The sequence below is a fragment of the Eretmochelys imbricata genome, chromosome 1, assembly GCF_965152235.1.
Source record: "Eretmochelys imbricata isolate rEreImb1 chromosome 1, rEreImb1.hap1, whole genome shotgun sequence".
NCBI classification, from domain to species: Eukaryota; Metazoa; Chordata; order Testudines; family Cheloniidae; genus Eretmochelys; species Eretmochelys imbricata.
This window is the reverse complement of record NC_135572.1, coordinates 102,552,020-102,576,893: the sequence shown is the minus strand read 5'-3', so window position 1 is coordinate 102,576,893 and position 24,874 is coordinate 102,552,020. Positions and strand designations below refer to the sequence as shown.

The 24,874-nt window shown below is 44.2% G+C and overlaps 1 protein-coding gene across 1 annotated transcript in view; it reads right to left on the bottom strand.

The window, feature by feature from the left end:
* Positions 1-23,763, bottom strand: part of ITGBL1 (integrin subunit beta like 1) — a 247,669-nt gene extending 223,906 nt beyond the window's left edge. Inside the window, exons 1-2 of the mRNA XM_077807054.1 lie at positions 23,666-23,763; positions 21,979-22,190 (exon numbers count right to left, since the gene is read on the bottom strand). Coding sequence (XP_077663180.1) covers positions 21,979-22,190; positions 23,666-23,763 — 310 coding nt within the window. The remainder of the gene's footprint in view (positions 1-21,978; positions 22,191-23,665) is intronic.
* Between the last annotated feature and the right edge of the window lie 1,111 nt (positions 23,764-24,874).

The following is a 24,874-nucleotide window of genomic DNA, read 5'->3' as shown; positions in this document are numbered from 1 at the left end:
ACTATCCATTTCTACAAGCTAGTGCCTTCAGCCACTACTGAGCTATTAGTACCCATCCTAGTCTTCTCAAATATCCAGTTTGCATTGTGCAAATGAAACAAGCCGGCAGTTTAAACCCCCAGCTGGAGCCCTATATCTCCTGCACCCAACCCTCTGCTCCAGCCCTGAGTCCCTAATCCCTGGCCCCACCCTCTAGCACACACCCAAGCCGGAGCCCTCACCCCCTGCACCCCAACCCTCTGCCCCAGCCCTCATCCCTGGCCCCACCCCAGAGCCTGCGCCCCCAGCCAGAGCCCTCACCCCCCCACCCAAACCCCCTTCCCCAGCCCAAAGTCCCTCCTGCCCCCTAAACGCTTCATCCCTAGCCCCACCCCGGAGCCTGTACCCCCAGCCGGAGCCTTCACCCCCTCCTGTACCCCAACCTCATGAGCCAGCCTGGTGAAAATGAGCGAGTGAGTGGGGGCAATGGAGGGAGCGAGGGGTGGGGCCTCAGAGGGGGCAGGGCCTCTGAGGTGGGTGGGGCCTCAGAAGTGGGGTGGGGGCAGGGCAAGGGTGTTCGGTTTTGTGTGAGTAGAAAATTGGCAATCCTAGGTGAGCTGCTGGAGCCATGTGCTAGGTCCATAGGGTGGGTTGTGCAGAACCTGACCCATTTCCCTTTCTCTCTACACTACATCATCAGAATTGTGGTAATCCCATAAGCCCTGGGCCACATGCAGGGTCAGGGACTGTAGGGACCCCAGATCAGCTCTCTTCCTCCCGCCACAGCTACTCTGTTAGCTCTGTGGCATTCCCAGTACTGAGTCTGCTGTTGCTGCTTTGGCAGCAGCATTAGCCCAGCCTTAGAATGTTTGCGGTCATTTATTTAGTTCCCTTCAAATCCACATACCCTAATAGTGTAATCAGAGTTTCTAGTGCTGTTTATTTCTCTCATACACTGGCCCAGATACACCTCAGAAAGTTCTGATTGCCTCTGCTGATGCCACTGACAGGAGCAAAGCCCTTTGATACGCCTCACTGCTACTTCAGATGGCCAAGCAGCAGATAGAAAATAAGCAGTTTTAGGAGCTTTCTGGACATTAGTGGTGATTCAAGAAGGGAGAGAGGCACTGGGAAATAAATACAGCTAAGCTGCAGGTCTGTTAAAGCTGTGTTCTTCTTGGGAGAACTCAAATTCTGAAGGTGCTGTGGCCAATTCACCTCCCACCTGCAGCCTAGTACATACACCCTGCTGCAAATGAGGCTTCTGAACAAAGTCATTCTGGAAGGAAGTACTGTTTATAAGAAATACAATTCTTTCTTCCTATAATACAAAAGGTCAGTACCTGACTGTGAGGGTGCAGCCATATGCCTCTGGTGTCCAGTAGTGTCCGTGCCCCAGTTGTCCGTGCCTCAGTTTAACTTCCAACAACAATGTATTGCAAGTGATTAGATTGCTCTGGTACTTTGGACCCTCTAGTAAAAGTCAAAAAAAGTCTTCTCCTTATGGGCACAAACAAAAGTCCTGAATGAAACAAACAATTTCTTTATCCCTCCCCTAGGTTTAATAATCCTGCCATATCCCCCAGGATGCAGCAGAGGTTCAATCAGGCAAAATAACTGTAGTGCAGTGGCACCCAATCCCTGCTTCTGCACTGGACTCCAGGCGCAGGCCCGATGCATAGGAACGCTCATCTGTTCTGGTCTCAATGCTATGACCTTTCCCCTGGTTCCTCTCATGCTTGGGAGTCCACTGGCAACCAGCTCCACCCTCATACTAAGAACAGGGAGCTTTTATAAGCTGCTTCCCTCAGCAAGCCTTGTTCCTGCCCAAGCAGGTGCTCCTTCTCGATTACAGTGCTCTGAACACTTGGCTTTAAAAGGTCTGCAGCAGTTACACCAATTCAGACATTTCAGGGGGGGGCACAATTCCAGTCCCTGCCCCCTGGCAGGGACCCCGTTCCACTTCCTGCTCATCCTAGCCACCCAGGCAGAGACTCCCGGTTTCCCTCAGTCAGAAAGTGCCCCCCCTCTCTTTCCCACATAGTGCATGAGCTGATGATGCTAGGAGTCAGCATGACCCCAGCCCCGGCTGCCCCACGCCGGCTGGCTAGAGTGACCTCGGTTAACGGTTAATCGGTTAAACGATATAATTTTAATCGTTTAACTGGTTAGCGTTTTCAACCAATATTTACATCCCTAACCCAAATCTTTTAGGTCAAAACCAATTCCTTGAATTTTGTCCCTAATCAACTGACAGCCAGTAAGTTCCCAGAGCAAAGGTGCAGTGTGCTCCTTGTCGGAAACAGTGCTCACTATACGACCTGTCGTATTTGGCACTAGCTGCAGTTTCCAGATGTGTTCCCATGGAGAATGACACTGCAACAATTCAAAGTCAGGGTGACAATGACATACATAACTGTGGCAAAGGCTGTGTCTATTTGCTTCCTCCATCTTATTCCTCCCCACCTTACAAACATACCTTAGCCCATTTTGTACTGAATCTCAGCTAGTTATTCCCATACACCCCACAGTCTCTATTATATGCCAAGTAAGTCATTTCACTGACACAGCAATTAAAGATATGGAATATAAATTGGGTGTCGTGGGCATGCTGAAGACATTGCAACTCATAATAACCCTCCTCACAGCATTGCATACACATAGAACAAAAGGGGAGATGAGATAGTATAATATATCCTTCACTTACTAAGTGTTGCTTGGTGAGAGTTAGTACTTGTATCACAACATTGTTTTCTCATATCGAGAGCCCAATCCTGTAGCTATGGCACAGCTCAAACTCCCACGGAATTCATTGAGAGTTTTGGATATGCAAATGCTGCAGTGTCAGGTCCAAAATTTTATAGCAGAGACAGCTGTATATGTAACATATACTTCTCAGAACCACATTTTTAAAGGAGGTGTCTTGAGGTCCCTCTGCAATTACTGTGATTATGCATGCATAAATGCCCATTTAGATTTGCACCTGAGTAGCAGATGTCGACATTCGATCAGTGCTTTTATCAACAACCAGCAAAAAATGGTGTCCCCATTTTTTCATGAAAGCCCCAAGCCTCCTCCTTTGAGCATGCTATCCTTAAACCTATGCATGGGGCCTGACCCATGAAACTCACACTAACATTTATGGGTGCTGCTTGGCTTGTATACAAGCCAACAATGTGTTCTAATTGAATATACAGGTGATGCAATGCTATATTGTGCTTTTCTCCCTCATATCCATTTCCGTGATACATTGGTACATAGATACTAAGGTCAGAAGGGACCATTATGATCATCTAGTCCGACCTCCTGCACAATGCAGGCCACAGAATCTCACCCACCCACTCCTGCAAAAAACCTCTCATCTATGTCTGAGCTATTGAAGTCCTCAAATTGTGGATTAAAGACTTCAAGGAGCAGAGAATCCTCCAGCAAGTGACTCATGCCCCATGCTACAGAGGAAGGCGAAAAACCCCCAGGGCCTCTTCCAATCTGCCCTGGAGGAAAATTCCTTCCTGACCTCAAATATGGCAATCAGCTAAACCCTGAGCATATGGGCAAGATTCACCAGCCAGATACCCAGGAAAGAATTCTCTGTAATAACTCATATCCCACCCCATCTAACATCCCATCACAGGACATTGGGCCTATTTACCATGAATATTTAAAGATCAATTAATTACCAAAACCATGTTATCCCATCATACCCTCTCCTCCATAAATTTATTGGGTGTAATCTTACAGTATATTCTCCTTTCAATACATGTGCATGGCTTCCATTTGAGGATATTTGTGTGCATTCAGAAATAATGTGGATTATAACAATGCTATCTAGACAAGTTGATATTGTGGACTTTGTTGTCAGCATATGGGCAACTACCAGTTTGGGAGGACAAATATAGTGGCACAGGAGCACCAATTAAAGTTGCATCACAACATCTGTTTAAAGATTGTCCATTCTAAGCCCTCTAAAATCGACATGCTTAGTTGGATTTCTTTGAAATTTGGGGTAACTCAGAAAGGTGCAGGGTAACATTAATAGTTGGAGTCATTTGAGCCAGGGGTTCTGGAGATATAAGCCCCTAAAAATTGCCATTTTTAAAATAATTCTGTGTTTGGGGCTTTTTTTGTCCAGAGCTAAAATCAAACTATTGGTGTCAAGTTTTATCCAAGGTAGTGCATGACACCCACTAAATCTTTGGGGGACCCAAAGCAAGAACAGTATTTAAGAAAATGTACATTTTTTATAATGCACTTGCACTGATACAGGAAAATGGCTAGAAGGTTTCCATTCCTGCCATTTTATATACTTTAAACTTGACTTTTGTAAGTGCTTTAAACTCTGAAGTTACTTAAGGCTTGTCTACACTTAAAATGCTCCATCAGTGCAGCTGCACTGCTGTAGCACTTCACTGGAGATGCTCCCTATGCCAATGAGAGGACTTCTCCCATCAACGTAGGAAATCCACTTCAATGAGAGGCCATAGCTCGGTCGAAGGGAGAAGCCCTCCTGTCTACACTGGGGGTTAGGTCAGTATACTGCATCACTCCGGGGTATGGATTTTCCACACCATCTCAGCAACATAGTTATACCGACATTAGTCACTAGTGTAGATCAAGCCCCAGATTGCTTTGAGTGCCTCATTCGGGTGTGGGGTAGCTGTAGAAGATGGGGTCATTTAACCAAGGGGTTCTTGAGATGCAGGCCCCACCAAAAAGGGTTTCCTTCTGCTGCCTTCTACTGATAAGTTGAGAGGGGTACAGACGACTGGCTGAATCACAGACCTCTTGGCTGCTGTGAACTCACCCTTCCATTAATGTAACTAAGGATAAATTAATTTCAAGCCCCACCTAAGGCAAAAGGAGTTTTGAACTGAGTGGCTGGAGGTTGCTACAATTTGCATATCATGGGCAGCAATTTTATTGAAGGGTGAAAATAAGATATGTGAATGCTTCTTGGGAGGGGAGAGGTATTAGGAGGTGCAGGGAATAGGGAGGGGGTTGAGGCTGAAGTGAGGAATGGGGGGTTATAGGGATGTATGGTAGGGGAGCTGAGAGAGGTTAGAGGCTCAGATGAGGGATCCATATCACCCCCAGTTCTGCCAGTGCACCCTAACCACCCTGTATGTGGGGGAGGAGAGGGGTGATTGGCTTGGTATGCTAACTGTGGCTGTGGGACATGATAGACAACTACCTCAATGACTACTAACTCCTATCAACAACATATATTTTGCTGTTTTAAAAAACTAGGAAATTCTATGGCAAAAAACTGCATTAATGCAGAGTTAAGGTTGTTGGTGTTATATCGTCCCCTTGCAGAATGCTGAGTCAAGCAAAACTCAAACTTCTGAAAACCAGGAAATGCAGAGTTAAGGTTCCCCATGCATTCTTAACTTGACCCTCTTCAGCAATGCCCCAGTGTACCCCAATAATACACATACTTCTATTCTGCCACCCCACCATTTTTGAAATGTACAAGGTCTTTGCCTCCTTTTACAACTCATCCTCTCTCACCAACTGGATCCCATCAAACACTGTTAAAGGACAAAAATGTGAGCGGGGGAAAAAGTTGCTCATTTTGGAGCAGTGCCTCAATATGGACATACTCACACTGGCCCTTGGCACTATAAAATTCAGGAGGTTCTGGATGCTGGTTTACACTCACTCGCTTAGGCCATATCTATATAACAAACTTTGGCCAATCTAAGTCACATTGGTGTAAAGCTGCCACAGTTAATATATTGCTCATATGTTTGCATACTTGGTTGCTTCTGTCAGTGCCACGTGTACTCACCAGGATTGCTTATGTCAATGCAGTGTGTTGAACCATGGGTAGGTATCTCAATGTGCCATTTGCTACTGCCCAGCACACAGGGCCATCCCTAGGGGGGTGTGGGGCCTGGGACAACCCCCCACCTCTGGCCCAGACCCCACTCCCACTCCACCCTTTCCCCCAAGTCCCCACCCCGCCTCTTCCCGCCCCCTCTTCCTGCCCGGTCCACCCCTCCCTGCCACCATTCCACCCCTTCCCCCAAGTCCCCACTCTGCCTCTTTCCGGCTTCCGCCCCCTCCCCCGAGCAATTCTGGGAGCCAGCAGGGCAGAGTGAGCCAGGGCCGGGTTGCTCGCTGCTACTGGCACCAGGCCCCCCACTAACCCACCAGGCTGCCCTGGATCCCACATTCTGAAGTGCGGGGCCCCTCAAAGCATGGGGCCCGGGGCAGTTGCCCTGGTCCATCCTATGGATGGGATGGCTCTGCCAGCACACTGTCTTTTGGGGAAAATTTGCAGTGCATGATGGGAGGAAAGATGTCATTCAGGAGTGACAAGGAGCAAGGGTTCAATTTCCCATCATGCAACTTTCTCCATCCCATAATGCCATCCATATCCCATAATTTTCACACCTTTTTTGTATGGAGCCTGCAGAGCTCTACACTATTGTCATGAACGTTGCAAACACAGGCATTTGCAGAGTCACAGGAAGTACTGCAACAATGGGGAACGGGGATTTCTTGAAGGACAATTTTCTGAGGGATACAGAGAAAAACAATTCAAGAGTTGTTGGTGGCATTCATGGAGCAGCTGCAGATGCAGCTGCAGATGATCGCCTTCTATGATGAGATTACTGGTTCTGTGGATGAAGGGAAAGCAGTGGATGTATTGTTTCTTGACTTTAGCAAAGCTTTTGACACGGTCTCCCACAGTATTCTTGTCAGCAAGTTAAAGAAGTATGGGCTGGATGAATGCACTATAAGGTGGGTAGAAAGTTGGCTAGATTGTCGGGCTCAACGGGTAGTGATCAATGGCTCCATGTCTAGTTGGCAGCCGGTGTCAAGTGGAGTGCCCCAGGGGTCGGTCCTGGGGCCGGTTTTGTTCAATATCTTCGTAAATGATCTGGAGGATGGTGTGGATTGCACTCTCAGCAAATTTGCGGATGATACTAAACTGGGAGGAGTGGTAGATACGCTGGAGGGCAGGGATAGGATACAGAGGGACCTAGACAAATTGGAGTATTGGGCCAAAAGAAATCTGATGAGGTTCAATAAGGATAAGTGCAGGGTCCTGCACTTAGCACGGAAGAACCAAATGCACAGCTACAGACTAGGGACCGAATGGCTAGGCAGCAGTTCTGCGGAAAAGGACTTAGGGGTGACAGTGGACGAGAAGCTGGATATGAGTCAGCAGTGTGCCCTTGTTGCCAAGAAGGCCAATGGCATTTTGGGATGTATAAGTAGGGGCATAGCGAGCAGATCGAGGGACGTGATCGTCCCCCTCTATTCGACATTGGTGAGGCCTCATCTGGAGTACTGTGTCCAGTTTTGGGCCCCACACTACAAGAAGGATATGGATAAATTGGAGAGAGTCCAGCGAAGGGCAACAAAAATGATTAGGGGTCTGGAACACATGACTTATGAGGAGAGGCTGAGGGAACTGGGATTGTTTAGTCTGCAGAAGAGATGAATGAGGGGGGATTTGATAGCTGCTTTCAACTACCTGAGAGGTAGTTCCAGAGAGGATGGTTCTAGACTATTCTCAGTGGTGGAAGAGGACAGGACAAGGACTAATGGTCTCAAGTTGCAGTGGGGGAGGTTTAGGTTGGATATTAGGAAAAACTTTTTCACTAGGAGGGTGGTGAAACACTGGAATGCGTTGCCTAGGGAGGTGGCGGAATCTCCTTCCTTAGAAGTTTTTAAGGTCAGGCTTGACAAAGCCTTGGCTGGGATGATTTAATTGGGGATGGGTCCTGCTTTTGAGCAAGGGGTTGGACTAGATGACCTCCTGAGGTCCCTTCCAACCCTGATATTCTATGATTCTATGATGGAGTGCTGCTTCTGGGCCCAAGAAATGAGCACTGACCGGTGGGATCACATTTTAATGCCAGTTTGGGGCAATAAGCAATGGCTGCAGAACTTTTGGACACAAAAGGCCACATTCCTGATTCTTTGTGCCAAGCTCACTTCAGCCTTCCCATGCATATGTACTAGAATGAAAGCTGCACCAACAATTGAGAAATATGTGGCAATTGCTCTGAGGAAACTTGCAGTGCTGGATTGCTACTAGTCAATGGGCAATCATTTTGCACTTGGAAAATCCACAGTGGAGGACATTGTCATGCAAGTGTCTAGGGCCATTAATCATTTAATCTATACAGGACTGTGACTCTCAGCAATGTGAAGGACATTGATGGATGTACAGCAATGGAGTTCCTGAACTGTGGTGGGGCAATAGACAGCATATACACCTTTATTTTGGCACCATCCCACTTTGCCACAGAGTACATCAATAAAAAGGGCTATTTTTCTATGCTTATGCAAGTGTTGGTGAATAACTGGGGACCCTTCACCATTATCAGTGTGAGTTGATCAAGGAAGATGGATGATGTGTACATCTTTAAGAACACAAGATTGTTCACAAAGCTGCAAGCAGGGACATTCTTTCCTGACCAGCGGATTACCATTGGCAATGTTGAAATTCCAGTAGTGATTCTGGGGACCCAACCTAATCCTTGATCCCCTGGCTTATGAAGCTATAGACCGGCCACCTTGACAGCTCCAAGGAAAAATTCAACTACCAGTTCAGCAGGTGCAGAATAATAGATGATTGTGCTTCTGCTGGACTGAAGGGATGTTTACTCACAAGATGGTCTCAGTGTGAAAAATATCCAAGTGGTTATAACTGCCTGTTGTGTTCTGCGTAATATCAGGAGGCAAAGAGGGGGAAGTTGCTGCCAGAGAGCGGAGGTGGAGCAGCTCTCTAGCAAGTTTAAGCAGCCAGACACAAGGGCCTTTAGAAGAGCTCAGGACAGAGCTATGTGGCTTAAGGAGGTCTTGAAAGACCACTTTAATAATCAGCCATGGTAACATGGTGTGTTGGATTGTGCTGTACCTGGGCCTGAAGTTTTGGGGGCTATTAGGAATTGTGTTGTGCTTGGAGTACATTTATGAATATCACACTGTCTTTTAATGCACCTATGAATAAGGCTAAGATTTAGTCATGGGTATTTTTAGTAAAAGTCATGGACAAAAATCCATGGATCATGACTTCTCCATAACTTTTACTATAAATACCCCTGACTAAAACTTAGCAGCTCCTGGGGCGCCACTTCTCTGGGGGACCCCTAGGGCCAACCGCTGGCCCCTGCTCTTGTGGTAGGGACTGACTGCCGCCCGCTGCTCCGAGGCCCTCCGGGCCCACTGCAGCTGCAGAAGTCATGGAGGTCCCGGAAAGCCACAGAATCAATGACTTCTGTGACAGAGTCACAGCCTTACCTATGAATTATGCATCAACAACCTTAACTCTGCATTTCCTGGTTTTCAGACGTTTTGAGTTTTGCTCAACTCACTGTTCTTGCAAGGGGACAACATACCACCCAGCAAACTTAACTCTGCATTAAAAGGGTTTTTTGCCATTTAATATATATTTGTATAGATACATAACTACACATATCGTAACAAATTAAACTAGATTTATTTTTATATTTATAATCAAGTCCATTGTCTATCTCTTATTATTCATTAGTTTGTTTAGTTTAATTTCCACTATTCCTAAACCATAGAATCTTAGAATATCAGGGTTGGAAGGGACCTCAGGCGCTCATCTAGTCCAACCCCCTGCTCAAAGCAGGACCAATCCCCAACTAAATCATCCCAGCCAGGGCTTTATCAAGCCTGACTGTAAAAACTTCAAAGGAAGGAGATTCCACCACCTCCCTGGGTAACCCATTCCAGTGCTTCACCACCCTCCTAGTGAAAAAGTTGTTCCTAATATCCAACCTAAACCTCCCCCACTGTAACTTGAGACCATTACTCCTCATTCTGTCATCTACTACCACTGAGAACAGTCTAGATCCATCCTCTTTGGAACCCCCTTTCAGCTAGTTGAAAGCACCTATCAAATCCCCCCTCATTCTTCTCTTCTGCAGACTAAACAATCCCAGTTCCCTCAGCCTTTCCTTATAAGTCATGTGCTCCAGTCCCCTAATAATTTTTGTTGCCCTCCGCTGGACGCTTTCCAATTTTTTCACATCCTTCTTGTAGCGTGGGGCCCAAAACTGGACACAGTACTCCAGATGAGGCCTCACCAATGTCGAATAGAGGGGAACGATCACGTCCCTCGATCTGCTGGCAATGCCCCTACTTCCCAAAATGCCATTGGCCTTCTTGGCAACAAGGGCACACTGTTGACTCATATCCAGCTTTTCTCTCACTGTAACCCCTAGGTCCTTCTCTGCAGAACTGCTGCCTAGCCATTCGGTCCCTAGTCTGTAGTGGTGCATTGGATTCTTCCATCCTAAGTGCAGGACTCTGCACTTGTCCTTGTTGAACCTCATCAGATTTCTTTTGGCCCAATCCTCTAATTTGTCTAGGTCCCTCTGTATCCTATCCCTACCCTCCAGCGTATCTACCTGGGGGAGGGATAGCTCAGTGGTTTGAGCATTGGCCTGCTAAACTCAGAGTTGTGAGGCCATTTAGGGATCCGGGGCAAAAATTGGGGATTGGTCCTGCTTTGAGCAGGGGGTTGGACTAGATGACCTCCTGAGGTCCCTTCCAACCCCGATATTCTATGATACCTCTCCTCCCAGTTTAGTGTCTTCTGCAAACTTGCTGAGGGTACAATCTACGTCATCCTCCAGATCATTAATGAAGATATTGAACAAAACCAGCCCCAGGGCCAACCCTTGGGGCACTCCGCTTGATACCGGCTGCCACTTAGACATGGAGCCTTGATCACTACCCATTGGGCCTGATTATCGAGTCAGCTTTCTATCCACCTTATAGTCCATTCATCCAGCCCATACTTCTTTAACTTGCTGGCAAGAATACTGTGGGAGACCGTGTCAAAAGCTTTGCTAAAGTCAAGAAACAATACATTCACTGCTTTCCCTTCATCCACAGAACCAGTAATCTCATCATAGAAGGCAATTAGATTAGTCAGGCATGACTTGCCCTTGGTGAATCCATGCTGACTGTTCCTGATCACTTTCCTCTCCTCTAAGTGCTCCTCTAAATCCTTAAGTTCTGAATATAAGTACATGGATTTTTGTTCTTCTTGTAAACTGCTCACAATGAGGAGTTCTCATGTCATATTTCATAAATTTTATAATTTTGATTCGTGCATGTGGCTATACCAATACTTGCAGATGTTAAAGTCTATTATAAGCAACATAATTTAATTTGCTAATTCATCCTCAAAAAAGGTATTGAATTTATTCACTCTAGTCACAATGACTACAACTATAGAGAAAGAGACAAATCTACTGCTGGCATAAATGGGCACAATGCAACTACTAGATTCATAGATTCCAAGGTCAGAAGGAATCATTGTGATGATCTAGTCTGAACTCCCACATCACACAAGCCATAGAATGTCCCCAAAATTATTCCTAAAGCTTATATTTTTAAAAAAAATCCAATTGTGATTTAAATATTGTCAGTGATGGTGACTCCATCTCTCACCATTAAACATTTACACCTTATTTCCAGTCTGAATTTGTCTAGCTTCAACTTCCAGCCATTGATCATGTTATACCTTTCTCTGCTAGATTGAAGAGCCCATTATTAAATATTTGTTCTCTATGTAAGTACTTATACACTGTAATCAAATCACCCCTTAATTTCCTCTTTGTTAAGCTAAATAGATTGAACTCATTGAGTCTATCACTCTAAAACATGTTTTCTAATCCTTTAATCATTCTCGTGGCTCTTCTCTGAATGCACTCTATTTATCAACATCCTTCTTGAACTGTGGACTCCAGAACTGAACACAGTATTCCAGCAGCAGTTACAACAGTGCCAAATACAGAGGTAAAATAATCTCTCCGCTCCTACTAGAGATGCCTCCGTCTATGCACCCCAGGATCAGATTAGCTCTTTTGGCCACAGCATTACACTGGAAGCACCGATCCAGTTGTTATCCACTACAATCACCAAATCTTTTTCAGACTCAGTGCTACCCAGGAGAGAATCCTTGTCCTGTATGTATGGCCTACATTTTTTGTTCCTAGATGTATGAATTATATTTAGCAGTATTAAAAAACACATATTGTTTGCTTGAACCCAGTTTACCAAGCAATCCAGATCACTCTGTATCAGTGATCTGCCCTCTTCATTCCTTACCACTCCCCCACTTTGTGTGTCATGTGTAAACTTTATCAGTGATGATTTTATGTTTTCTTCCAGGTCGCTTATAAAAACATTAAATAGAACAGGGCCAAGAACCAATCCCTGTGGGATCCCATTCGAAACACACCTTCTCAGTGATGATTCCCCATTTACAATTACATTTTGAGACCTATCAGTTAGCCAGTTTTTAATCCATTTAATGTGTTAAATTTTATATCATACTAGTTTTTTAACAAAAATATCATGTGGTGCCTAGTGAAACTCCTTCGCGATGTTTAAGTATATCATATCAACACTATTACCTTTATCAGCCAAACTTATAATCTTATTAAAAAATCAAGTTAATTTTACAGGATCTATTTTGCATTAACCCAGGTTGATTTTCTTTAAACACCTTGCCCTCCTTTAATTCTTTATTAATCAAGTCCCATATCAGCTGTTCCATTATTTTACCCCAGATCAATGTCAGGCTGACAGAGCTATAATTACCCAGGGCATCCCCATTTACCCTTTTAAAAATTAGCATAATATTAGCTTCCCCAGTGCTCCAAGAATTATTGAAAAGCAACATTAATGGTTGAGTGAGCTCCTCAGCCAGATCTTTTTAAACTCTTGAATGCAAGTTATCTGCACCTGTCTATTTTAACTCCATTGATTTTCAGTGAAGCAGCAACTGCTCTTGCCAGTGGCTAATTTGGCTTAACACTTCAGAGGTGCCATTTCAGATTTTGGTAGGGGAGCGCAACTTTCACTGTGATTCCGTGGGCTATTTAGGTACCTGAAAACTCTAGGGTTTTTGCAGATAGTAACTTAGAAATTAGCTGACAGGAGCACTGTATCTAATTCCTATATAAAGAAAGAAAACTATATATACAGACACCAATTAAAGCCAGGAGATAATACAGCAAGATATTCCCAATCCTGAGCCTTGAGGTGGAGTCAGAACTGTTTGGCTGTGTCCTGCCATTAAACTATTAATACCCTTGTTCAGCTCAGTTGGTGGAGGGGAGGAGCCTGTGCTTTGGGAATGGAAGGAGTCCATTTCAATCCCCATAGCCAAGATAAAATCCTATATGAGGCAGGGGTGCTGCAGTCACTGAAAAGCCTGTTACTCTCGGGGGAGAATTCTGGATTTGGGAACGACAGGTCCCCAGATCCCATATCAGACAAGCTCAAGCAAAGACTGTGGAAGGTACGGGGTGGAAGCATTTGGTGCACAGATATTTTTTACGCTGATGTGAGAAGTAACATCTGAACAGCTAGTTCTGAGGGCAAGCTATGTCTATCTAGGCAAGTGTGTAATGAACAGGCTGGTGTGTATTTGCACCATGTACCTCTTGTGGTTTCCCTGGCGGTCATGGGCCCTACACTGCTAACAGGTAGCAGAGATTATCTGTTAGCGCAGGCATCAGGTTCCTGTGCTTTGGTGCAGGCTACAGGCACCTACCGTAGCTGTGAAGCTCTCCAAGGCGGTTGTGTGCAGCACAGTGACACATGGCGGTTCCCACAGGCTGTGGAACTGTCACAACAGAGCAGTACCTCCCTGCGTTACTCCTGCACCGTCCCAGGGCCCCGTGAGCTGTTCAATGCCGTGAAAGGGTTGTTAGAGAATAGAACAGGGTCAAATAAAAGCTGGCCACTGTAATCTGAAATCTGAAATCCATTTGAGAGTGACAGGGCCATTATTTCACCAGACCCCTCAGCTGGAATTCCAGCCTGGGACTCCCCAGTTCCATGGAGCTGAGCACAATGAGTGCCAGATCCATATAGCACCTAGCACATTTGGCCCAACTTGTGCACCCCTTACCATCCTAGCAGCTGTGCTGATGCTCATGTTTCCCTTCTCCCCTAACTGCTGCACGCCCCTTCTGCACCCTTGCACTCCCCCAACCCGTCCTGTGCCCCTTCTCCCCGAAGCCCTACATTCCCTCATGGCCCTAGCCCCCTGCACCTCCTCCTTGTGCCCCCTCCCCACAGGCACTCAGAGCAGCCGGTATCCAACCTCCAGCAGCTGCACATAGCTTACTGGGAACCAGCCATGCAGCCATTTTCCTTCTGCCTTTCCCACCAGTCGCCGTCCAGCACCTGCAGCACTGTGATCAGCTCTCCCTCTGCAAAGCACAGCCCCTGCTGGTGCCACTCCCTGGCGAATGGGTACAGGATCTGGCAGCACGAGCCTGACATGCTGTGCCATGGAGCTAGCCCATAGGGGCGTCATTTAAGGAGGGTGGGGGGTTGTGTGTTACACCTACCAAAATCTGAAATGGCACCCCTGCTCTGCTGTGGTATGAAACTCAGGGGGCCGGGTGCCCCCCTGCCCTCCTTAAATGGCACCCCTGCAGCACTCATGATAATTTCATTTACACCTACTGAACAGCACTCCAGTATAGAAAAAAATAAGTTATTACATTCATTTTTCTGTTTACACATGATTAAATTTGGTTCTTATTTATACTGATGTAAATTCAGACAATAGATTTTAAGTAATGGTAGCGTAATATTCCATGTGATAAGAAATTTTGCTACCTCATGATTCACTGGACACAACTTCTGTGATCTATTTTATTGCATTATCTACAGTGTTTCCACTGTAGTTGGCCATAAGAATTCATGCTTATTTAAACTTTGTGATCTTCATTAATCACAGACATACATATTAACTAAATGTCTTCACTCATTATGAACAAAATCTCATTCAATTTGAGATTTCTGTGTGCTACAATACTACTGAAAAAATAGGAATCTAATCGATCCTCTGCAGAAATTAAGGCTATGCCATTTGGTCTTTTCATATAACACAGATTTAATGTGTTCTTGTAAGAAAGCACTGAGCTCATATGATACATGAAGCCAAAACTGTTGCCATTTATTTGCATGTATCACCATAACTACAAACGTTTTGCCTAATATATCTCGACAGCATGTACTGTACATGTGACAGTGGCTTGTGCTAACCAGAAACTTCCTTTCAGTATAGAAAAGTTGGATTCTATTACATAGACTAGTAAAAAGACTGACCACAAAGAGAGAGTGACTATGATGTGAACAGTTAACTACAAGTGGATAGTAGAGGAAGAATCTAGATGAGGCTCTGAAGCGGCAATAAGAAGGTCAGTGCCACTTTAGATCTGTATATGTGTCTTCCTAGTTCCATGAATCCTTTTGTGTTTAACTGCAATACAGGATGCAAGATATGTACGAAGAGATTTTGCTTTAGCTGTTTTGAAATACCTTGCAGCACCTTGCAGAAAAATCTTGGAAGGGGGTTAAAAATGCTATAAAATTCACTTCCCCCAAATTGAAATAATTAGAGTGGTACCAGTATCAGGACCCTTTGGGCTGCATAAAATAGTAATTAGTTTTAAGATAAAGGCTTATATTAAGTAGAAATTAATGATAGTTTAAATTTAGAAAATCCAACATGGCCAATCAAAATGGTGGATATAGGTAGAGGATAGTGGAAGATTTCATTTCTGAGAGACACAGTGTGAAGTAGTAGGAAATTCAATTTCCTGTGAGATAGTAGGAACTTCCACTTCCTGTGGGGAATGACTCAGCAAAAAACCCTACAATCCAAGATGGCATGGGGCAGAGCTTAAAGATGATATCATAAAAGGATGATAGGTCATATGTAGGTACATGTGACTACGAGGGGCTTAAAGCTAACCTCACAAGGGAAGGGCTCGAGGAGGAGCTAGAAAGTTGAAAGCTGATTGGCTGAAAGGATCAAACCTCGAGAGTGCACACAGCATATAAGGGCAGCCCCCATTAGGCTGAACTTGTAGTGGGTTTGGGGTTCCTAAGAAGAACAGAGCTACAAGACACCTGAGAAGAAGAATCAAACATCTTTAAACAGCTGCCTAAGAAGCATCTACCAAGCAGCAGCAGCAGAACCCTGAGGTTGCCCTGGTAATGGCTATCATAGCAACCCAGCCAATGGAGGAGACGGCAGCCTTTGGACAGCACGGGCTTCCATCTCTGTCACCAGAGGGCAGCTTTCTCCTTAGCAGCAGTCATTGCTCTCAAACACCAAACAAGCAGCAGTAAACCTTGACAGAACAGAAGGACCATACCAACGATACAGAGGGATTTAAGAATGGTAGAAGTAAGTGTAGTCTTTGATTTACTATTGAGGAATGTATGGGTTTTGCTTGTAAATAAAGCCAGATGTTAGTGGTTTGAATGAGATCTCCCGTGCCCATTTTGTGACTGCCCGAGCTCTGCCCTCACAGGATGTTAGTGTAACTATTAATGTGGGTAATTGATGTTAGGTATTAACGTATTAAATATTAAATGTTAAGTATTAATGTTAAGTAATTGTTTTAAATTGTGAATGTGCTCATGTGTGTATATAGAAGCCTCACTTATTACAATCTTATTGTAATCAATTGTATCACTAGAACAAAAAGCCTTTGTATATGCGGGATCTCTATATGCATGTTACATTGAAACTATTGTATTTTTTTACATGTGATAAGTTAGTCTATGGAGTCTGTGCCTTTTATTTTGCTGTGCTGAGTTACTGCATGTAGTTCTATTGTATTTTCTTATGTTTCATGCATTCTTTCTTCCTTTACTAAATCTCCTGTAACTTTTTATCTCTTTTAAATAAATATTATTTCTGTTTTTGAAGAATTTCTATGTGTGTGTCTATCCTTGATCGGAAGGCTGTATCCGTGTCCTTTCAGGAGTTAGCAAGACTAGCTTGCTTTGCGGAGCCCTCTGCAGGTCAGAGACAAGCACCCTGGCGATACTCTGGCAAATTCCTTTAGGGCGGACCACAACCTTGATTACCCTTTTTTGTTAAATTAGACAATTTGATAGGTAATGTAATTGGCACCTAAATCTTAGGGTAACAGTCATAAACACAGTTAGTGTTTTAGCACCACATGGAAATAATCTTAAACTTGTAAAATTCTTGCGAGGAAACAGAGACTCCTTTCAGTATCTATGTTTCCAATGTAAAATTCCTACTTCCATGAAATCCCTTCCCTTTACACTGAACAGTGGTTCTCCTTTGAAAGGTACACGCACAATTCTTCTACATATTGTAGGTCAGGTCCCCTCACTCATTGGTAGCTGTCAACTGCCATGACAGAAGTTTCTGCCTTTGCTGAGGAGACAGGCAGGCAACTAAGAAGGCCTCTACCTCACATCTCCAAAAATCCTTATTTCCTAGCAGTCAAACCCTTTGCTTTTAATTCAGCCTTTTGCTATTTAATTCTCTTATCCCATCCCTTCCCACAGTGCAAAGCGCACTCCCTCAGCCAAGGAGCCTCTCAGGTCAGGTGCACAAGACAGAAGACACAGGAACATCACTAATGTTGCAAGCGCAGTTGCAACTTCAATGCTGCAACACAACTCCTACCTCTTCTGCCCCACCTTGGTGTAGCTGGTGTGAGAGGAGCCAACTGAAGAGGCCAGGCTCTCCAAGTAGCCCAGAACAGAGCAGCATCTCTGAAACTGCAGCTGGTCTGCCACACAGTCAAATACAAGACCAATAAAAGAGGCAGGCCTCACTGGCAGCAAGAAGTACAGGGAACAAGAGCAACTATGGCATCACAATACTCTCTCTAAGAAGCACAAAAAGGCCATAAAAGAGAGAATAATGGAACAGAGCCCCTTGCTGCTTCTCGTCTGCACTACATCCCATGCTCAGTTCCTCAGACAATTCCCTTTTCTGTTTACAATGCCAAGGTGATCATACAGATGTGGAGAGTCCTAGGCAAGCAAATTGGAATCTCCTCTGCCCCCCAGTCTCTCTTTCCCTTAGGAGAGCAGCTTGGATCTGGTTAGGGTCACACCTAAGGCTCCTTCCAGCAATAATTTTGTGAAAGAAGCAAAGGAACCCTGAAACAGACATGCAAAAGGGGTACTAAAATAGTTTATTTCCTCTGTATCTCACCTCAGAGAATTCCTCTGAAAGGGACATTCGGCCCTCCTGAGGACTCAAGGGAAAAAAATCCAACAGGGGTGCAGTAAGCACACAGTTGATTCCAATTCCATCTCCTCCTTGTACATCGTTCATGACAGTCCTTTCATCTACTACCCTTCAAGGACCTGCTAACACAATGTCCACTCAAGGGAGGAAATTGAACACCTAAACTTCACAGTATGGATGCTGAACAAAGCCAGTTGAGAAGAACTGGCTATTTTTTTCAGTCTTCTCATATTTAGGAAACAACTCATATCCAAAACATTTCATTTACATGGAGTCATTTCATAGGCTGGGCACAAACAGCAGCACTAACCACAAGGCAATCTACACCTTTTCCATTCTGCAGTTCCTTTAGGGCAGCCTGTCTATGGCCTTTATGGACCACATCCTGGAGGCACATGTGGTAATTCAATCATCTGCTCTCAGATAGGAGAGGACTGTTGTCAGTTCACCCTCATATAGCCAGATTTCTCAAAGTAGCTGAGAAAAAACAAACTTCCCAAAAGTATTCAAGTGTCTAATTTGAAACCTTAGTCTATCACAGGGATTGGCAACCTTTGGCATGCGGCCTGTTAGGGAAATTCGCTGGCAGGCTGGGACGATTTGTTTACCTGCAGAGTCTGCAGCTCCCACTGGCTGCGGTTCGCCGTTCCAGGCCAATGGAGGCTGCAGGAAGCAGCGTGGGCCAAGGGATGTGGTGGCTGCCACTTCCCACAGCCCCCATTGGCCTGGAACGGTGAACCGCAGCCAGTGGGAGCTGCGATCGGCCGAACCTGCGGACGCTGCAGGTAAACAAGCCATCCCGGCCTGCCAGCAGATTTCCCTGATGGGCCACGTGCCAAAGGTTGCCGATCCCTGGTCTATCACTTCAAGATTCATATTCCATCCCTTTGAAGCACCGAGGAGTTCAGTGCACCTCCTCTTTCTATTATGGTACTTTTTAAAAATCCATCACTTCCTCAAAGAGAGCTTCCTCAAAGCTGTGGCAGTCAATCTTCAATCATTTTTAAAAACAAAATTATCCTCCGAAATGAGATCCTGAGAAACAGATGAGTGTCTGTCAGAGTCACAACACTGTGTTTCCATCATTTGGCCCAAATGCAGAAACTATGACATATCCAGAGAGACCTTAACAGGAAGAGGACAGAACAGACGAAATACACTTGAGAGTATTTGTCATCTTTGGTTCAAGGTTGGTATAGATCTATTTGAATTAAGCTGGAAAGAGTACCTCTATTAGTATGCATTAGTTTCTGGTTATTGGTTTTGATTCATACTATGTTTCATTTACATTTGATTATTTTTAAAGAAGATGTAACAGTAGCTTTTGGAGTGAGTATATACTGACACCTGCCAAGTGACAGGGCTATACACTTATACAACCTTGCCCCATGTCATGTGACTTGGACTGGAAATAAAGACCATGTGTGCATCACATCTTTATTAAAACCCACACAAAAAGTTAACTGGATAAAAATGCAGTGTAGCCGAGTGGACTGAGAACGTTACTGGAAACCCAGAGATCCAGAATTATAATCAAGGCTCTGCCATTGACTTGCTGTTTGGCATTGAGCAAATCTTTCATGCATGCTTTTCAGAAGTTCTGAGCACCCTAAACTCCAGATGAAGTCAGCGGGAGCTGTAGGTGCTCAGCAGCTCTGAAGATGAGGCCCTTCACCTTTCTTGTCCTATCTATACTGCAATTAAGGCAGAGGACTGCGATTAAATAGTTTCATATCTCAGTTCTCACAGCTCAGACTAGAAAAGGCCACTGTCAGGTCTTCTGATGATTAATGAATTAAAGTTTGAACATGTAAAGTGCTACGTAAGTGCTAAATATTATTTTTATTATTAGAAGTATCTCAGTCTCAGTTCTCGCCTTCCAACTAAACCACTAATGAAGCTCTCAGCTACTTGATGGTGGCATTAGAAGGTGGGGGGCAAAGGGGAAGCCAACAGTAATAAAACTTTAGAGCAGTTGGATTTGGAATGAAATCTTAAAATATGAGTAACTTTCACTTTCATTCCAAACGATCACCCCACTTCTACATTTAGTGATGTTGCAATACCAAGCTGCAGCTTTTTAAACATAAAGATGCATCAGAAGATCTAGATTGGAGAGAACAAACCACGTAATAAATGTACCTGTGCTCCCCTAAATTACTTGCATAACTAATCTTGCACTGCTGAGCAGGGTGCATATTAAGCACATTCTCCATGAAACTTGTGTCTCAGGTGCCAAGTACAAATATTTTTCTTATAACACCACTCTTGATCTTTTCATGTTATTATTGGACTTCTTATTCTTAACTACGCTGTTGCTCAAATAAGTTTTTTTTTCCTATAAAATTTGCCAAACCCACTGCTGGAATGCATTTGTATTATCATGTTACTAACAGAATTCCTGCAACATTCCCACTGACCTAATTGTGGGTTTTGGCCTGAAAAGATGACACGTTTATGCAAAGCTGCTTAAGATGTTTAGGCAGGGACACTTGAAATGAATTTCCCTTGTGACTCCTCTTTCATCAAGGTGCATCATCAGGGTGCATCCCCTTAGGAATATGAGGAGATAACATTCATTCCTTCTCTTCTTTTCTCACATCCTATTCTGCAGCTGCTAAAAAATTCCCCGATCTGATGAAAACAGTTCAGAAACTTAAACTAAGACAGCTGGAAAGATGCAAAAGTGACAAAGTTAGATGCAAACCATTTGAGCATGTTCCTATGATCACGAGCCCACATTATGTGTCAGAAATGTATATGCATGTGTCTCCCATTGAAGTCAATGGAATTAATGTGCATGTATTTAAAAGCAGAATTTGCCTATGCTGCCTTAGTTCATATTTTGTAAAGTCACTTGTATACTTAGAGAGACATTACAGATGGTTAATAATAAAAGCAGGTGCATTTTTAGGGTACACAGCCATGGTGTAACTCTTATGGTGGTCTTTCCCCAACTACAAAGTTGCTGTTCTGTATCCACTGGAGGGTGAAAGCAAGCAGAACTAACAAGTGAAGCAGTGCTCATAACTAATTTACAGCCCTAGGTAAAGGCAGGGCTGCCCAGGGAGGCAACAAAAGGGGCAGTTTGCCCAGGGCCCCTGTTTGAGAGGGTCCCCAAACTGAATGTGGTTGTGACAGGATCACAGAGCCACTCAGGTGTGGCCTGGCTGCCTCTTGGTCAGGAGGGGCAGCCGGGGCAAACCTAAGTGGTGCTGTGATCCTATGCACCAGGTGGAAACACCCAGAGTGGCGAGCCAGGCTCAGCCCATTAGGACAGGACCCGCTGCTGTAGAGTAAGTGCAGGGTATGCTCACTCTCCAACCACCCTGCCCCTTCCTGTTTCTGTACACTTGGTTTTTTGGTACAGTGAAGGGAGGGCACAGTTTCAGATTTTGCCTCGGGCTGCCAAAAACCTCTGTGCGGCCCTGGGAAAGTTTCCATGGGGGCTCAAATTGTGTTCTCCTTCCTCACATAAGTAGTTCCAATGAAAGTAACAGAGCTACTCACACGTTTAACACAAGCAGGATCTGCTCATTTATCTGACTCAAAATGGATTTGCAATGCCTCCACCATGAGGAACCTCCTATGGGCTTGTCTAGGCTACAGGTACAACCAGTCAAGGGGATCCAGTTATAACATACATAATTTTGTGGGAGACATGATCCCTTAACTGTGTTCCCAAGCCCCACTAAAAGCTTTGATGTGTCAGCGAACAGACAAAAGCCATGGCCAGGAACACATTTACAGTCCTGTCTACACTCTAAAAATGGAACTGTGCTATGTCCCCTAACATACCAGTAGTTGTAGTGTACAGAGTTGCCACTGGTATGAGAAGCTATCAGCCTGCCTACGGGCAAAGATGTGCATAGAGATGCCAGGAGCATGCCAGCATCCTCATCACACTGGGGAAGCCTCCCCGAATACTGTGGCTTCCTTACCTGCACAAGTCTCGCCATCATAAGTCTCACACACCCACTCGTGGCACTCGCACAGTGGACCGTAGTATTTGCCTGGCTCAGTCACTTGGCAGATGCAGACACCGCAGTCACAGTGGCCTCTGCCACTGCACAACTTTCCCCCTGGGACATGACACCTGCGTTCCGATTCAGCACGGGACAGTCTACATGAGGAGACGCTGCGGGAGCCACTCCTGCAGAGGACAACAAAGACCACGAGCTGCAGACAAAGTCAGGTGCTCCTACATAGAGTGGATGAGATCAGAGTTGGGACAGAGATCCTTACTGTTGCAGTGGATTTACCCATTACTTTAAAACTCTTTTATTTTTGTATTACCTGCAGTTTTACAGCCATTTATTTAGCATATAATAGCAGCACAGAGGCTAATAATTCAAAGCACCATGATTTTTGCCCTTTGAGAGCCTGGGGATCAACAGCTGGGTTATTATTAATCCAGTGTGTCACCCACTGGGACATATTACATTGAATTTTAATTATTTTGCAAAAGGCTGGGAACCCCTTTGCAAACTTACATTGGGATCACACATTTGTGATAGATTTGGTAGATATACCCGGTTAAATGATGGATTTGGATTTGGATTATTCTGATGGATTTGAGATATTAGAACTGGAGGGCATGAAGACAAAAAATAGTAGGATACAGATGCCAAATTAAGGTTTTTGACGCTTCCTTGTACCAGGATATGTTGGGTCCAGATTTGTTTAATTTATTTATTTAAATAACTGAAGTAAAAGTTGTTCTTTAATTGAATGGTACAATTTATGGGTTAATGGCTCAAATTTGGCAAGATCCAGCAGGAGCCAGATGTCAAATCTGAATTTTTGCTGCTCTGTCATACTGGAGTGCGGCAGGGTCTGGATTTTTAAGATGCATCGGGGTATCTAAACATGTTGCCTGTGGTGGCATTAGGATTTTGGGGTAGAGGGTTGGGATAAAAGCCTATCCAGACCCAGGTGTGAGATATAGGCATGGGCAGCACCATTAGACCAGGATGATTTGGAGGTCCAGATTTATTGGTGCAGTAATAGCATCTGCACTTGTCCTCAGGCATTAGAATTTATGTGCACTGAGGCCAAAATTTTGCTGAATCCAGCAGGAGCTAGGTTCTAGATCTGGTGGGTGGGTTGTGTGCTGTTGGTGGGTCAGTTTTGGGGGGATTTGTGCCATTGCTCCAGGATGTAACCAGATCCAGGATGTTTGGTGCACTAGGAGTGGCTGGATTTACTGTCTATTTAGCCTGTTGAATTTGGAGAGTTGGGTACAAAAATCATCAGGATACAGCAGAAGCTATCTTTTAGCTTTTCCCCATAGATACCTGTTTTAAGTTTTGCATGTATAATGAAAGATACATTTCTACATAAACTATGTGATCCAATGTAGTTTATACTATACACATTTGTGATCCTAACTACAATATAGTGCACACATAACTTTGCATTAGATATATACGCAATGTGTGTGGGTATTATACATTATGTGACTAATTTTCAACAGATAATAGCAACAGGTTGAAAATACTCCATCCTTGCCTGTATGGTATACACAAGATTTTAGATTTTTGTTGCTTGTTGCAACTTGTTACCAGTTAAAGTCCAGCCTATAAAGCAACTGCTAAATAAACCCATTAATCTAAAAGACAAACTTACCGCAGGGCCAGGGAGAAAGTTTGAAGACTTGCAGGCAGCAGAGTTAGAAGCGAAGCAGCCAGCAGCAGCACCAACTTGAGGAACCCCTGTGCACACATGTTTAGATTGCAGGCAGTGACTGAGGAAGTTTGATGTTCTCTACGAGAGTCCCATGGACAGACAGACCCACTGGGCTTGCAAAACCCCAAGCTGGCCAAAACCGGCTTCAACACTGCTTCCCCCGGTGCTGCAAGTGCCTTTGATTAGCTGCCTGGAAGCTGGATTTGGGCAGCACTCTGGGAGGAAGATTGGTGCCAAACCCCAATGCTCACAGTCTAGGCAGGAAATTAATTAGAAACAGTTGTACAGCCAGATGTTTTATTTTGACATAAAAAGTGTCCTGTTCACAGATTGAACAAACTGTCTCAGTCTTGAAATACAAGCACTATAAATATTTGAGGAAAGTGTATTTGAGTTAACTTTGATTAATAGATGTTTGAGATAATCTTAGTAATGTGATTGGGGAAATGTACATTTGTCAGTTTTGGCAGACGACATTAACAATACTTTCCAACTGTATTTGAGTGTATTGCCAGCAGTCAGGTAAATGCTTTACACTTTTAGCATGAACTAAAATTATGTGGGTACATTTTTCCCCTTGGTTCTCAAACATTACATGCTATAAACTTTACAGTGTGACATTCAGGGCTGTCAAGCTATGACAGTTTGAGTGACTGCAATTTCAAAAATATCAGTTAGCTTTTAAAATGCCTCATTAAAACACTCAGCTCAGGCTTTCACCCCAAGAGTTAGATATTTGGAAATACCATAAAATTAATCCAAAATGAGGGAGTCTGCCTCCAAATGAGTGTGACTTGGCAGGACTGGCCATAACATTTCTTTATACTTCATAGAAGTTTTAACAGTTTTTGATCCCTCTGATTGTCCTGGAGAATCACAAATTGCCCAACACATTCCTGAGCCTGAATGGTATTAGAAAAACTTAAAACTTACACCACAGAAGAAAATTCATTAGTAGAATATGGGTGTTGTAGTAGATGTTCTTTCTTCCCCCAATAATACAATTCCATTTTTTGAACCAAGAAGTCATGCTATTGACATTAAAAGCTTTTATTTATTCGAGTTCCTAGTTTGTGGACCAAGGTTTTCAACAACTCTTTCTAACTGAAGATTTTTTTTTAAAGAAAATTGCAGCTGTACAGTACAGAC